General features: G+C 41.5%; 1 protein-coding gene across 12 annotated transcripts in view; it reads right to left on the bottom strand.

The window, feature by feature from the left end:
* The window catches only part of LOC133468554 (nesprin-2), a 71,149-nt gene that overhangs the window by 18,899 nt on the left and 38,706 nt on the right, over nucleotides 1-13,544 (bottom strand). For all 12 annotated transcript variants that reach the window (XM_061754613.1, XM_061754608.1, XM_061754606.1 and 9 more), the window contains 4 exons: nucleotides 13,221-13,418; nucleotides 7,919-8,041; nucleotides 3,564-3,719; nucleotides 554-712 (listed from right to left, as the gene is read on the bottom strand). In XM_061754613.1, coding sequence (XP_061610597.1) covers nucleotides 554-712; nucleotides 3,564-3,719; nucleotides 7,919-8,041; nucleotides 13,221-13,418 — 636 coding nt within the window. The remainder of the gene's footprint in view (nucleotides 1-553; nucleotides 713-3,563; nucleotides 3,720-7,918; nucleotides 8,042-13,220; nucleotides 13,419-13,544) is intronic.

Here is a 13,544-nt window from a genome sequence, read left to right as displayed (position 1 = left end):
TTCAGGCGGGAGGCGGGGTACACCCTGAACTGGTCGTCAGCCAATCGCAGGGCACATACAAACAAACAACCATCCGCACTCACATTCACACCTACGGGCAATTTAGAGTCTTCAATCAACCTACCACGCATGTTTTTGGGATGTGGGAGGAAACCGGTGTACCCGGAGAAAACAACCCTTCAATTTTCAAAGCAATTATTTTGGGAACTGGTTGAACACGACTCTTGATGAGACACGAAGGTACAAAAGGCTCTGTGAGCCACTGAAAGGACAACTGTTGTTTATGAACAAAGCCATTCCATTCCAGGCCACCATCTGTTACAAACAGCATCGAGCATGTTGCATATACATATGTATGGATCTTAATAAAGTATACACCAGCAATGTGCATACCCTGATTTACAGTGGGACCACACTGAGTGGCCGTTGTGCTATTCTATGACACAGTTAAACACACTTCATAAAGATGACAAACAGAAAGCTCTCAAAAAAGGCCTGTTGTGTTTTTCCACATGAAAACTAGAAGGGAAAATGTACATATCACTATATTTACCTTTTTCAGTTTCTCCACCATTTCTTCAATGCTGAGATCTGCGCTGTGGCACACCTTGTTCTCAATCTGGGTGAGCCAGTCGCAGAACTCTTTGTTTTTGTCATTAAATATAGTCCAGGCGTTAAGGCGGTCGGCAATTTCCTGCCTGCGCAAGGACACCTGGGAAGAGTGAAATGTGATGGTGAGTGTCAAGTACATGGCATACATACGTAGCTGAGTAGACACTTTTCTGTCAAATATTTCATTTTAGTAGATATAAACCTCAAAATGACAGATGTAGGAGTTTGTCGATTAGGATGTACAATGTTAAAAGGCATGAGCAGTTTTACACCTCCTGAACAAATATTGCTCAACCCTGAAAATGATTACATGGCATAAACATAACAACTAAAAAATTGTGCGTGAATGATGAGTGATGATGTCGCCAAACCAAAAATGTCAAACCAATATTTTGAGGACTATAAATAAACACTAACAGCAATCTCAACATACTATGAAATTATGCCCCCTGGGGACTGTGAGTAGAATAGGGATGACATCATGGTAAAGTGCTTGGATGTTTAGCTCGTGTTTTATAGCGATGCAACGGTATCATCGCTGCGTCATTGCTTTTGTGTCTATGATCTTTGATGTTCTTGCATTATGCTGCATTTTGGAATCTGTAACTAGTTGGGATAAGAAAATTAAAAGATGACATCATATGAAAAAGCATTTTGATCTTTGATGGAATTTAAAGCTGTTGGTCAATGGGACTACCACTCAGCTTGATTAAAAAGACTAAAACAAATTGTTGAATAATGTTATTGCTTCTCTCTTAGCATTTACACAAGCGCCATACTTGTATCAGACCTGCCCTCGAATTTCTACATCGAATAGGTCCATTGAAACTCAGGATGTGATTTTGCCTGTTAATTAATAGACATAAAAAGAGAAACAAAGAAACACCACTTATTTGGATAACAGTTTCAGTACAATTAAGGCAATCAAGGTTGAGTAAATGCAATTTGTCCTCGTAGTTCCTGAAATACATTTGAGGTATCATGCAGACTCTGCCCTCTCGTTTTGTGGTAAATTACTGAAAATGTGTGTGGTCAAATATTGTTTTTTGGTATAAACTCTATAACTGAACATCCCCCCATGCTATATTAAATCACTAGAATAATTTAAACTCTCAGTAATTTTAGTAATTAGATGGGGGGGGGGGGGGGACAATCTTCAATCGTGTCTGGCTGATTAACGGGGTCAATTTTCCTAATGACAGCTTAAGGTCCAGAAAACATCACCTATTGCACATCAGAGGCAGGGATGATCTTTTTTTTTAGGTCAAAAGTGGTTTATTAGTAGTGGCTATATTTTACTGTTCGGTGGCATTTATTTGATTTGAACAATGCCTGGTTCTGTTTTACCACACGATTTGTGAGTCTCTTGGACCCTTGAGTATTAAGGAGGCATTCAGAACTGCTTTCAGCCCTGTTTAGACTTAGAGCTTCCCCCTGGAAACAATGAACGCTGCCCCCCGAATCCCTTTAACCTAGCCAGGCCATCTGTCAGCCATTCCAGCGGCTTCCCCCAACTTACAACCTGTTAACTAGACGAGAGAGCCTGGTGTGGCTCGGAACGAAACCTCCTGGACATGGCGTGGAATTGATATACATGAGTCATTTATAGTCTGCACAAGTTCAATTCCACATAGAGAAATGTAAAGTGAATGTTTTGCCGTAAACATTGCAAAGTAGCACCAAAACCTTTTTTAAAACAAGCTTTTTTTCTTATGAAGAATACATGTAGTCTGTGAGGTCATTTTTAATTGAAAAAAGTCCTTCAGATAGTTGGAAGACAGACTTGAAACACTGTAAAAAGCACACTGCAACATTTGTTGTTCTACAAGTGCTTCCTAGAGAGCACCAATCATTGAAACAACATCTGATAATTGGACATAGTCTTGCCACCACTATTGTTGAACCTGTGAGTCCCGTTAACTGCTGCCAAGGTGGAGCAGGTGACACCATCCATTTAGAGTGGAGACCCAATTAGTACCAATGTAAGTCATCATGCAATGATCTTTGTTCAGTGATGGGATGACATAACTGTTGTTGTTTGTTTTTTTCATGAACAAGAGTGTTTTTGTGTGTTTGAGCCAAACGACTTAACTGTCGGAATTTGACCCTGTGTTCATACTGCAGTAGAGCAAGTTTCACAGAGATTGCATGCACAGAATCAGCTATGCTTCATGTGAATAGTCAGCAAGCAGATTGAGCTTGTTAAATGCAGAAAGCTGTTTGTAAAAATTTGGATAGGACTGAAAAATAGTCTGCATTTTTACTGTGAAAAGCTCCCAGGCAAGCACTTTAGAAATGTGGGGGGAAATGATCATGCCAATGACTAGTTTAAAAGCATCTATCTAATTGCCAAGCAACGTTTTAAAAGATTTAACTGAACCCCAAAAAAAGTTGCGACTTTAATACTGAAAGCTGCTAGGCAAAACCAAAAAGATAGGACATGTTTTAATTTTTATGTTGAGATCTGTCAGTCAACATTTTTACATCTGATTGTTCAGAAAAGTAGTCTAAAGTTTTAAAATGAAAACTACCAGGTAACTTGTTATCAAATATTTGATTGAACCAGGTAATTGTGTTTATAAAGTCTTAATTTTTTTGCCTAATGTTGTTAGTTAGCTGTGTTTGGACTAAAAACTTTGGAGCAAACCTTTTGTTTGAACTAAAATGTGCAGTGCAGTGCAGTGGATATATTCAGAAAAATGTATTTCAGTTCAGAGTAAATGAGCTGAAAAGAACACATAGTTTTCCCTCCTCAGATACATTATTAGCTCATACCACACAACCAAGGGTGTGTGATGCAGAGGCACTGTGCTGCTGTTAACTGCCACGACACCACTGGAATAAACTTTCCCCTCCTCCTCTCACTCCACCTGCACCAACATTATAATGATCCCTCATGTCTACTGTGCTATTTTACACTTGGTGTGTATCATATTTCATTTTTTCCTTACCTTGGTGCATAGTTCTTCCCACTGGATGTGAAGTTGTTCCAGCTGCTGCTCCAGCAGAGCAGAATCAGCCACCGCCACGTACTGGCACAGGTCAGTCTTCTTGGAGGCCAGGTCCTTCAGTCCACCGGCTAGATGGCGCAGGGAGAGGTCCGTCTTCTGCATCGCACAAACACGACATACACACCAAAAACCGTCAGGAACCCATAAACAAGCTGTATGTAGTGTGTACACACTTTCTTGCTCCTGGTCGCTCTGACCGTCCAGATTAAAAGGGCTGTGGATGGGACAAGGGGAGTATAAAGGGGGTCGAGGGCTAAAAGGGGGAGGGGAGCAAAGCCATGAGGGCATTTAATAAGGGAAAGGGGGGTAAACTCAAAAGTACTCTGATGGAACGGGCAGTACAATAGGAGGGAGTTTGAGTGCTGGGGGACAAACTGCAGCACAGACATTATGTGTGATTGCATTTGTATACCAAAACTGAAGTTGTTTATTTTCTTATCGCAATTAAAGTTCAAAACAATTTTGCAGAAATTACAATTCACTTTTAGTTTTCTTCATTACTGTAACTGTGCTAATAAACTCATGACCTATAAGTCTAAACAACAATTTGAAAATGACCAAAAAGATTTCCAGTAATCTTGTCTTAAATAGCTTTGCTATTTTAGAGACAGCACACTGATTTGTAACTAGGTAACTGCAAATCATCTTTAATATTGGAGGACCAGCCAGGTTTAGTTTATCTGCTTAGTTGTCTTTAATTTTTTATTTTTTCAATTTATTGTATAATCTCTCAAGAGAAAATTGCACGCCACACAGAGAACCAAATCACACACATGCAGGTAGCGATGTCAGAGTGCTCTTAATAACAACAACAATAAGAATAAGAATAATAATAAATGTTATTCATGATGCACTACACAGTTCAAAGAAATCTAAAAGTACTACAAAGAGTTTAAAAACGATATTAAACGCATTCAGAAGTTACAACAAACAACTGGATAGGGTAAAACTTAAAAGAGCAAGGTTAAAAGTGGAGGTTAAAACGGTAGCAAGCATTTTTAAATCGAACATTTTTTTAGCAACTTTTTTAAAATCACCACAAGTTTTGGAGCCTTCAGAGAGTCGGGGTGGGGGTGTGTTCCAGAAATGTGGTGGAGGGAGTGGGTAGGTAGGTTTATCTGGGATTTGGTAGCAGAGAGGCAGTGGAGGATCTGGAGAATGTGTGCAATGTGGTCGTATTTGCGAGTACCCTGGCAGCGTGGTTCTGGATGTGCTGGAGTTTCTGTACGCCCCTGCCTGAGACTTCCGACAAGAAGCAAGTTGCAACCTGGAGGAGATGAAGGCATGGACCAGTCTCTCAGCGTGAGATAGGGACAGGGAAGTGCGGAGCTTGGCAATATTTTTGAGATGGAGAAAGAAAACTTTGGTGAGATGGCAGATCTCGGTGTCAAAGGAAAGATGAGAGTCAAACTTCACATTCAGATTTATGGCAGAGGGGGTGAGGGAAATGTTGTGGCCAAAAATAGTTGTGCAAAAATGCTTGTGATGGGGTTTTACGTGAGGGACCAATTTGGATGGTTTTGGTTTGGCGCTGTTTAACTGGAGGAAGTTGGTTGTCAACCGTGTCTTCATCTCTTTCACGCAGGCATACTGTCGAAAGCTGTTGTGGTTGAGGGAGATGACAGGTCCATTTTCAGGTACAGCTGAGTGTCATCAGCGTAACTGTGGTAGTAGACACTGTGTTTTCTGATGAGCTGATCCAGGGGAAGCATATAGAGGGTGAAGACGACTGGTCCGACGACTGACCCCTGTGGCACCCCACAAGTGACTGTGTGTGGCAGGGATCTTGAGCTCCCCATGGAGGCACTCAGTTCTACCTGTGAGGTATGACTGGAACCACTTGCGGATGGTGCCAGAGATTCCAACAACAGACTGCAGTGGGTTCAGGAGGATATTATGGTCTGCCGTGTCAAAGGCAGTGGAGAGGTGACGAGAGTAGGTCATGGTCAATGGTCATCCGCAGATCATTGGTGCCGTACGGAGGCTGGATTGGAATGTATCAAGCAGTTTATGTGTACGGATGTCAGAGTGAAGTTGAGCAGCAAAAACCTTTTTTAAAACCTTGGAAAGGAATGGCAGATTGGAGAAGGGTCAATAGTTTGCCAGATTTCAGGAATCTAATGAGAGTTTTTTGAGGTGGGGGTGAATAAGGTAAATTTTTAGAGCTGAGGGGACATGACCACTATGAAAAGAATTGTTTATTATGGCAGTGATGAGTGAGTTTCTGGCTGTGGTATTTGCCTTAAGCAATGACATCAGGAGAGGGGCCTGGGGACAAGTAGAGCCTCTCATTTCCTTGAAGATGCCCTCTACATCCTGCTGCGTTATCTCAATTGGTTGTGAAAGGTTGGCAAGGGGCAGAGGAACGGTGTGTACTAGTGCTGAGAAGGAAGGTGCAGGAAAGGCGGAGCGGATAGATTCCAATTTGTTGAAAAAGAAGTCCATGAGCCTATTACACTGATCATCAGTGTGGTCACTGTTGGTTGTGTAGATATGGGGTTTGAATAGATAATTTACGATGGTAAACTGTTTTGTGTTCCCAGAGCAGTTATAATTTTATTAGAGTAAGATTTTGATCTGGCCGTGGCTATTTCCATCAAGAAGGATTTTTGGTGGTCAGAATAGGTCTGCTTGTGGACTACCAAGCCAGAAGCAACAAATCTCCGCTCAAGGGCCCGACCAACTCTCTGGAAACACCATAGCTCTTCAGTGAACCAGTAGACATTCTGGAGAAGGAGACTGCTCTGGTCTTCAATGAGGCATGGGACTCAAGAATGCCGTGAAGGCCAGAGTCGTAGAGTTCAACTGTCATTGATTGTGCACCACAAATGGCTGAGAGTTTTTGAATGGCCAGGTTCATGGAGGAGCGATTTATTTATTTCAGGTTTCTGAACTGAATAGGGCACTTAGTTTTAGAGTGTGGACCTTTTGCAGGGAGCTCCACGAAGATAGCCTTATGATCAGACACAGTTAAATATTAGGCTTGTAAGTTTTTAACCAGCGTTTGAATGAGACACATTCAAATGTAGACGACTCAGGAAGAGGAAGAGAAGTTAGCTCGAGGTATGCATGGTAAATGACGGCTAAGTCTCCCCTCCGTTCCATAGACCTGGCCTTCTCAAGGTAGGTGTATTCAGTAGGGCAGGCCTAATTTAGGACCATGTATGACCCCGGTTTGTGACAAGTTTCTGTTAAACACATGAGGTCAAGACCCTTTTCGAGGATATGATCTAGTATTAAGCTGGCCTTGTTTGTCAGAGAATGAGCATTACAAATTTTATCACTGGGTATGGTAATATATCTTTGTAGGGGCCAAAGTAGGTTGAAATACACGCCACAATCTCTGTGCTTCCTGGCCCAGAGCAGCTAGTTATTGGATCCTTGTGTTTACAGTGCTCTGATAACGTAGCCAATGACGCGTTAGCTATGCGACATGGCGAGACGCCGGCCATGGAGGCACAGGGCTCACGCCCCTGCCGCAAACCTGGGATCTGAGGATATGCAGAGCTGACAGCTGGTGTGGAACAAAGCAGCTAGGTCTGCAGTGAATTATCTGCCAGTATCATCGCCAAACCTCTGTCGGAGTCGACGCGGAGATGCATTCAGTAATGCCGGCTGGTGATGGTGAATCTGCTCTTTCCCGGTCAGTTTCTACATATTTTTTTGTTGATCTTTGCTGGCTTGGTGTTCTCCCTCCTTTACGGCGGTCCGCAGCTCGTCTGTGTTCCAGATCGAGCAGGGAGTCAATCAAACTACCGTAATTTCTCGTATATAATGCACATTTTTCCCCCCAAAAAATTGTCAAAAGTCAATAGAGCGCATTATACATAGGTATAGGGGTAAATGGAAAAAAACTTTCACATTTTATAAGTGACTGGCAGTGACTGGGGTGGATGATGCTTTGCTCAAGGGCACCTCGACAATTGGCATGAAGGAGATTCACATCACATTTTTTATCCTCAGTAGGGCTCAATCCCTGACTCTTCGGTTCCAGAGCCCAAGTCCTTACAGATGAGCTACTGCTGCTCAAATTAATTTATTTACTCTTGACAAATTTAGGGGGAGCCGTTGAAAAAAAGCCAAATATTTTGGTTTGCTGCTTTCACATCGATCAACTCGTATTATCAAAAGTGTTGTCAGGGATAGGCGGTGTTTTATTGCAAACAAATATCAAAGCGCCTTCGCAAAACGAAGTGAGGCAGAATCCATCCATTCGCATTCCATTTGGATGAGTGCGAGTGTAAATATACTCCACAATAAATACCTCAACAAGTGCATGTTAGTATTGTAATCACCTGAAGGAGCTCCTCTTCCTCAGACTCCTCCATTGTCACGGGCAGCTTCCTCTTCATCTGGGTCCTCAGCTCATCCAGTTCACACGTTATGGTGTTTATCTCATCCTGACATTGTGACCAGTTCTATTAAGTTAATAAAGATGCAGGATCAGATTGCAACGTTAATGAAGGTCTGGAGAGGTCTAAATATAAACACTAAGCACTGTTTGTAATGAAGGAATCAGATCTGCAACCAAAACTGAATTCGTAAGCATTTAAAAAATATATACAAATGCAGATACTGCCTATTAACTTTTAATTATTACAAAGGGCATTTCCATCATTAGCTACAGATTTTCATCTTCAACATAATTATTTACATATTTGAACAAAATATCTTGTCAATTAAATTCTGGGTGTGAATGTTACTCTCTGTACTGTAATCTGTGACATACAGGGAGTTTCAAAAGGTAAAAACTTAACACAACTTTTCATTACTGTCATATGACAAAATATTCTTGATTGATATTCTATTCTTATATGAATATGGCTTGTCCATATTGTTCAATCTCAAGGTCACAGCGAGGACATCACAGAGCAACAGGACTATAGTTTGCTGCTTTCAAATGTTTGTTCAAGTTCATGTCTTTTTTTTGTTGTTATGTTTTAGATTTTTCAGGAGCTAGTGTGATGGGATGAAGACGGTCAGTGGTACCCAGCTGTCTCTGGATGGGGATCAGAGATAGATTTGAGCTGTACTTTGATCCCTCTTGGCACGAGCTTTGTGCAAGCGCTCACGCCATGCCTGAATGTGAGAGTTTGTGTGTGTGTGTGTGTGTGTGTGTGCATGTGTGTGTTTACGGTGGGATCAGGGCCTGGATATGGGTCATGTAAAGCTGACCCAGCCTCCTCCTATTACATTGACACTAACCTTGTTACTAAATGAAACGTGGTTAACAGAAAGTAACTCTAATACCATTTTAATTGAGGCAACACCAGCAAATTTTTATTTTATGAACACGTGTCAAAGAGGGAAAAACGGCGGTCGTATTGCTGTTATTTTTAAGTTATTATTTCAGTGTAAAGAATTTATACTGGGTGAGTTTAGCTATTTTGAATATCTCTGTTTTTTAAAGGTGACTCAAAGGTTATTGTTTTAATAATTTATAGGCCTCCAAGATACAACAGAAAATTTACGGTGGACTTCTCAGAACTGCTGTCAGTTATTTGTACTGACTACAACAATTTTTTCATAACGGGAGACTTTAACATTCATGTTGACAATAACATGGAAAAAAAAATCTAAAGAACTCTCTTCTATACTAGACACATTTGACCTCTCCCAACATATTAAGAGTCCAACCCACACGCAAGGTCACATCTTAGACCTGGTCATCTCTAAGTATGTTGAAATTCCATCAATTGACATTAAGGATATGGCTATTTCTGATCATTTTTGTGTATTCTTTGAATTACAGATTCTTCCAAAAGTTCAGACAACCTCTATGTCTATTAAGAAAAGGTACATAAATGAGAGCACCACCACTAAGTTTATGGAGACTGTTGCTGTGCCACAAACTGTGACTGCTGAGACAGTTGATGAACTTTTAGATAATTTCACCTGTAAAATCTCAAATGTCATGCTGTTGCTCCAATTAAAACTAAGACAATCTTGAGGCGACCTAGAACACCGTGGAGCAGCACAAAGATGGTAAAGACCTCTAAATCAAAGTGGAGGAATGCAGAACGTAAGTGGAGAAAAAACAAAACTCCAAATTGACTATGACCTTTCCAGACAAAGACTTTGTAATTTTAACCAAGCGTTAGTCAGGGACAGACAGCAACACTTTTCTGAAATCATCTGTAAGAAATTCAACAATACTCTCACTCTGTTTGCTGTGGTTGACAAGCTCACAACACCCCCCCGAATCAGATAGCTCCAGAACTCCTAACAGCAGATAAATGCAATGAATTTGCTTGTTATTTTAGTGAAAAAATACAATCCATCAGGTTAAATATTAGCACAAATCAGCAAAATGGTAAAATGATATTACATCTGAAGCCACCCAGGAAAAACTCTGTTTACATGTCAGAATTTGATACAATTGACCAAAAAACTGTACAGAAAACGGTTCAGCAGCTGAAACCATCAACGAGCTGTCTTGACTCAATACCATCTGACTTTTTCAAAGATATTCCGAAGTCTATGCTAGCTTTATTTGCAGCAAATAATCAATTGCTCACTTCAGTCACGCAAGTTTCCTAAAGCTCTTAAAGTATGCCATTAGGCCTCTGCTGAAAAAATAGAGCGCTGGACGCTTCCATTTTAACAAGATATAGACCCATCTCAAATCTCCCTTTCAGAGCCAAGATTATTGAGAAAGTTATTTTTAATCAACTCAGAAATTTTTTGAACTTAAATGGACTTTTTGAGAAATTTCAATCAGGGTTCCGAACTCATCACAGTACAGAATCTGCTCTTATCAAAGTGCTAAATGATATAAGGTTGAATACTGACTCTGGAAAGGTGTCAATTCTGGTCTTGTTGGACCTCAGTGCGGGTTTTGATATGGTAGATCATAATATACTGCTGAACAGGTTGGAGACGTGGGTAGGACTAAATGGAACAGTCCTTAAATGGTTCAGGTCCTACCTGGAGGAAAGGAGTTATTTTGTAACCATTGAAAGTGCTCAGGCGGCACGGGGGACGACTGGTTAGAGCGTCAGCCTCACAGTTCTGAGGTCTGGGGTTCCATCCCCGGCCCCGCCTGTGTGGAGTTTGCATGTTCTCCCCGTGCCTGCGTGGGTTTTCTCCGGGCACTCCGGTTTCCTCCCACATCCCAAAAACATGCATGAATTGGAGACTCTAAATTGCCCGTAGGTGTGAATGTGAGTGCGAATGGTTGTTTGTTTGTATGTGCCCTACGATTGGCTGGCAACCAGTTCAGGGTGTACCCCGCCTCCTGCCCGATGATAGCTGGGATAGGCTCCAGCACGCCCGCGAGCCTAGTGAGGAGAAGCGGCTCAGAAAATGGATGGATGGATGGATGAAAGTCCTCAATCTCAATGAATGGCAATGACCTATGGGCTCCCTCAAGGGTCAGTTCTTGGACCCCTCCTGTTCAGCCTATATATGCTACCCTTAGGTCAAATTCTTCAGAACTTTAATCTTGACTATCATAGCTATGCAGATGACACACAGTTATATCTAGCAGTGTCTCCAGATGACTACAGTTGAGGTGTTGTGTCACTGTCTAAAACAGATAAATGATGAGCCAAAAATGTCTTCAATTAAACCACAACAAAACTGAGATAATTGTTTTTGGCAATAAAGAAAAGAGAATTGCTGTTAGTAAATACCTGGAGTCGCTCTCTTTAAAACCAAAGACCAAGTCCAAAACCTTGGTGTTCTGATAGATTCCGACCTGACTTTCAACACTCATTGCTCATTCAGCTCATTCAGAATGCTGCGGCTCGGGTTCTGACTAGAACAAAGAGGTCAGAGCATATTACTCCAATTTTAAAGTCTTTACACTGGCTTCCAGTCAGCTTTAGAATAGATTTTAAAGTTCTGGTACTGGTCTATAAATCACTAAACGGTTTAAGTCCTGAATACATGAATGTAATGCTAATGGAATATAAACCCAGTAGGGCTCTGAGATCGACAGAGTCAGGTCAAATAGTGCAGCACAGAGTCCAAAGCAAACATGGTGAAGCAGCATTTAGCTATTATGCTGCACACAAATGGAATAAGTTGCCAACAGAAGTGACATCAGCCCCAAGTGTGCATGTTTTTAAGTCCAGGTTAAAAACTCTTCTTTTTTCCCATGCTTTTTAGAGCATTTCCACTTTTAAATGATATTTCTTGCACTGTATGATGCTTTAATTGTAATTTTCTTCTCTTTGTTATAAATGTTTATAAGCTGTTTTTTATTTTTTTGCTTTTAAATGCTTTTAATCATCCATCCATCCATTTTCTGAGCCGCTTCTCCTCACTAGGGTCGCAGGCGTGCTGGAGCCTATCCCAACTATCATCGGGCAGGAGGCGGGGTACACCCTGAACTGGTTGCCAGCCAATCGCAGGGCACATACAAACAAACAACGATTCACACTCACATTCACACCTACGGGCAATTTAGAGTTCTGAATTAACCTACCATGCATGTTTTTGGGATGTGGGATGAAACCCGGAGTAAACCCACGCGGGCACGGGGAGAACATGCAAACTCCACACAAGCGGGGCCGGGGATTGAACCCTAGTCCTCAGAACTGTGAGGCAGACACTCTAGCCAGTCGTCCACCGTGCCGCCTGCTTTTAATCATGTAAAGTAAATTGAGTTACCTTCTGTATGAAATGCGCTATATAAATAAATTAGCTTTGCTTTGCTTAAACCCACACTCTTTACAGTATGTGGATTCCGTCAGTCCAAAGCCTGCATCCTCTCTTATAAAAGATTTGATAAGATGATAATGTCTCTCTCTGCCCTTTCAACCACTGTCAGATGTCTAACCACACGGACTGCACACTGACTGCAAAGAGTAGAAGAGTGATGAATGGAAGAGTGGTTAGCACATCCAAGAGTGGAAGAGTGGTTAGCACATCCACTTCACAGTTCTGAATCTGGCCTTCCTGTGTGGAGTTGGCATGTTCTTCCCATGATTGTGAGGGTTTTCTCTGGGTATTCCAGCTTCCTCCCAGATTCCAAAAAAACATTAATGTAAGGTTCATCCATCCATCCATCCATTTTCTGAGCCGCTTCTCCTCACTAGGGTCGCAGGCGTGCTGGAGCCTATCCCAGCTGTCATCGGGCAGGAGGCGGGGTACACCCTGAACTGGTTGTGTAAGGTTAAGTGAACACTTAAAATTATTCTTAGGTGTGTATGTGAGTGTTTGTTTGTCTAAATGTGCCCTATGATTGGCTAGCATTCAGTCCAAGTCAGCCCTATTCAGACTCCAGCTCACCAGCGACCCTAATGTGGATAAGCGGTAGAGAAAACGGATGAATGGATAGCTGCATAATGTTATGTTTTGCTTGATGTGGTTGGATGTTCTCCATCATCCCATATGAAGGGTCTCTGTGAACCTTGTGTTATTTTTAGCTGTGAACAATCATCTCCTTTTTCTTGACTACAGCAATATTGTCCATATATTTGTGGTTTGTTGTATAAATATTTTGTTGTTGTTTTTGTTTATGGAAAATCTTCTATTTATTGTATATTGTTATTGTTTATTTTTCTTAATATCATTAAGTCCCAAACAATAAGGAATGTTGCACTGCATGTAAATAATACCATTGAAGGATTGGGTTAATATTGCTATTACCTGAACGGTGGTGCTGATCAGGGCTCTCCTTTTTAGCACCAGTGAGTTAGTGTGTTTCCATGCCCCTTCTATGGCCTGGATATCCGACTCCAGTTGACTCCGACTGTCTGAGTCTGACATGGTCTCACACAAATGTCTGCCAGCCCCCAAAGTCTCTGTGAGCATGGAGGAGTGGAGCTCCAGAGCTTTTTCAAGACACTTGAGCAGATTTAGAGAGAAATGGTAAATGTTGACTTTATAAATCACTCAAGAAAAGTGTATTTTGACCAAAACAGTATAGCTTTATTTGAAAAACAGCACTTTACAAGATCTGTGCAATGGTGT

Source organism: Phyllopteryx taeniolatus, chromosome 18, assembly GCF_024500385.1.
Source record: "Phyllopteryx taeniolatus isolate TA_2022b chromosome 18, UOR_Ptae_1.2, whole genome shotgun sequence".
Lineage (NCBI taxonomy): Eukaryota > Metazoa > Chordata > Actinopteri > Syngnathiformes > Syngnathidae > Phyllopteryx > Phyllopteryx taeniolatus.
The sequence above is the reverse complement of the archived record's forward strand: the minus strand, read 5'-3'. Positions and strand labels throughout refer to the sequence as shown.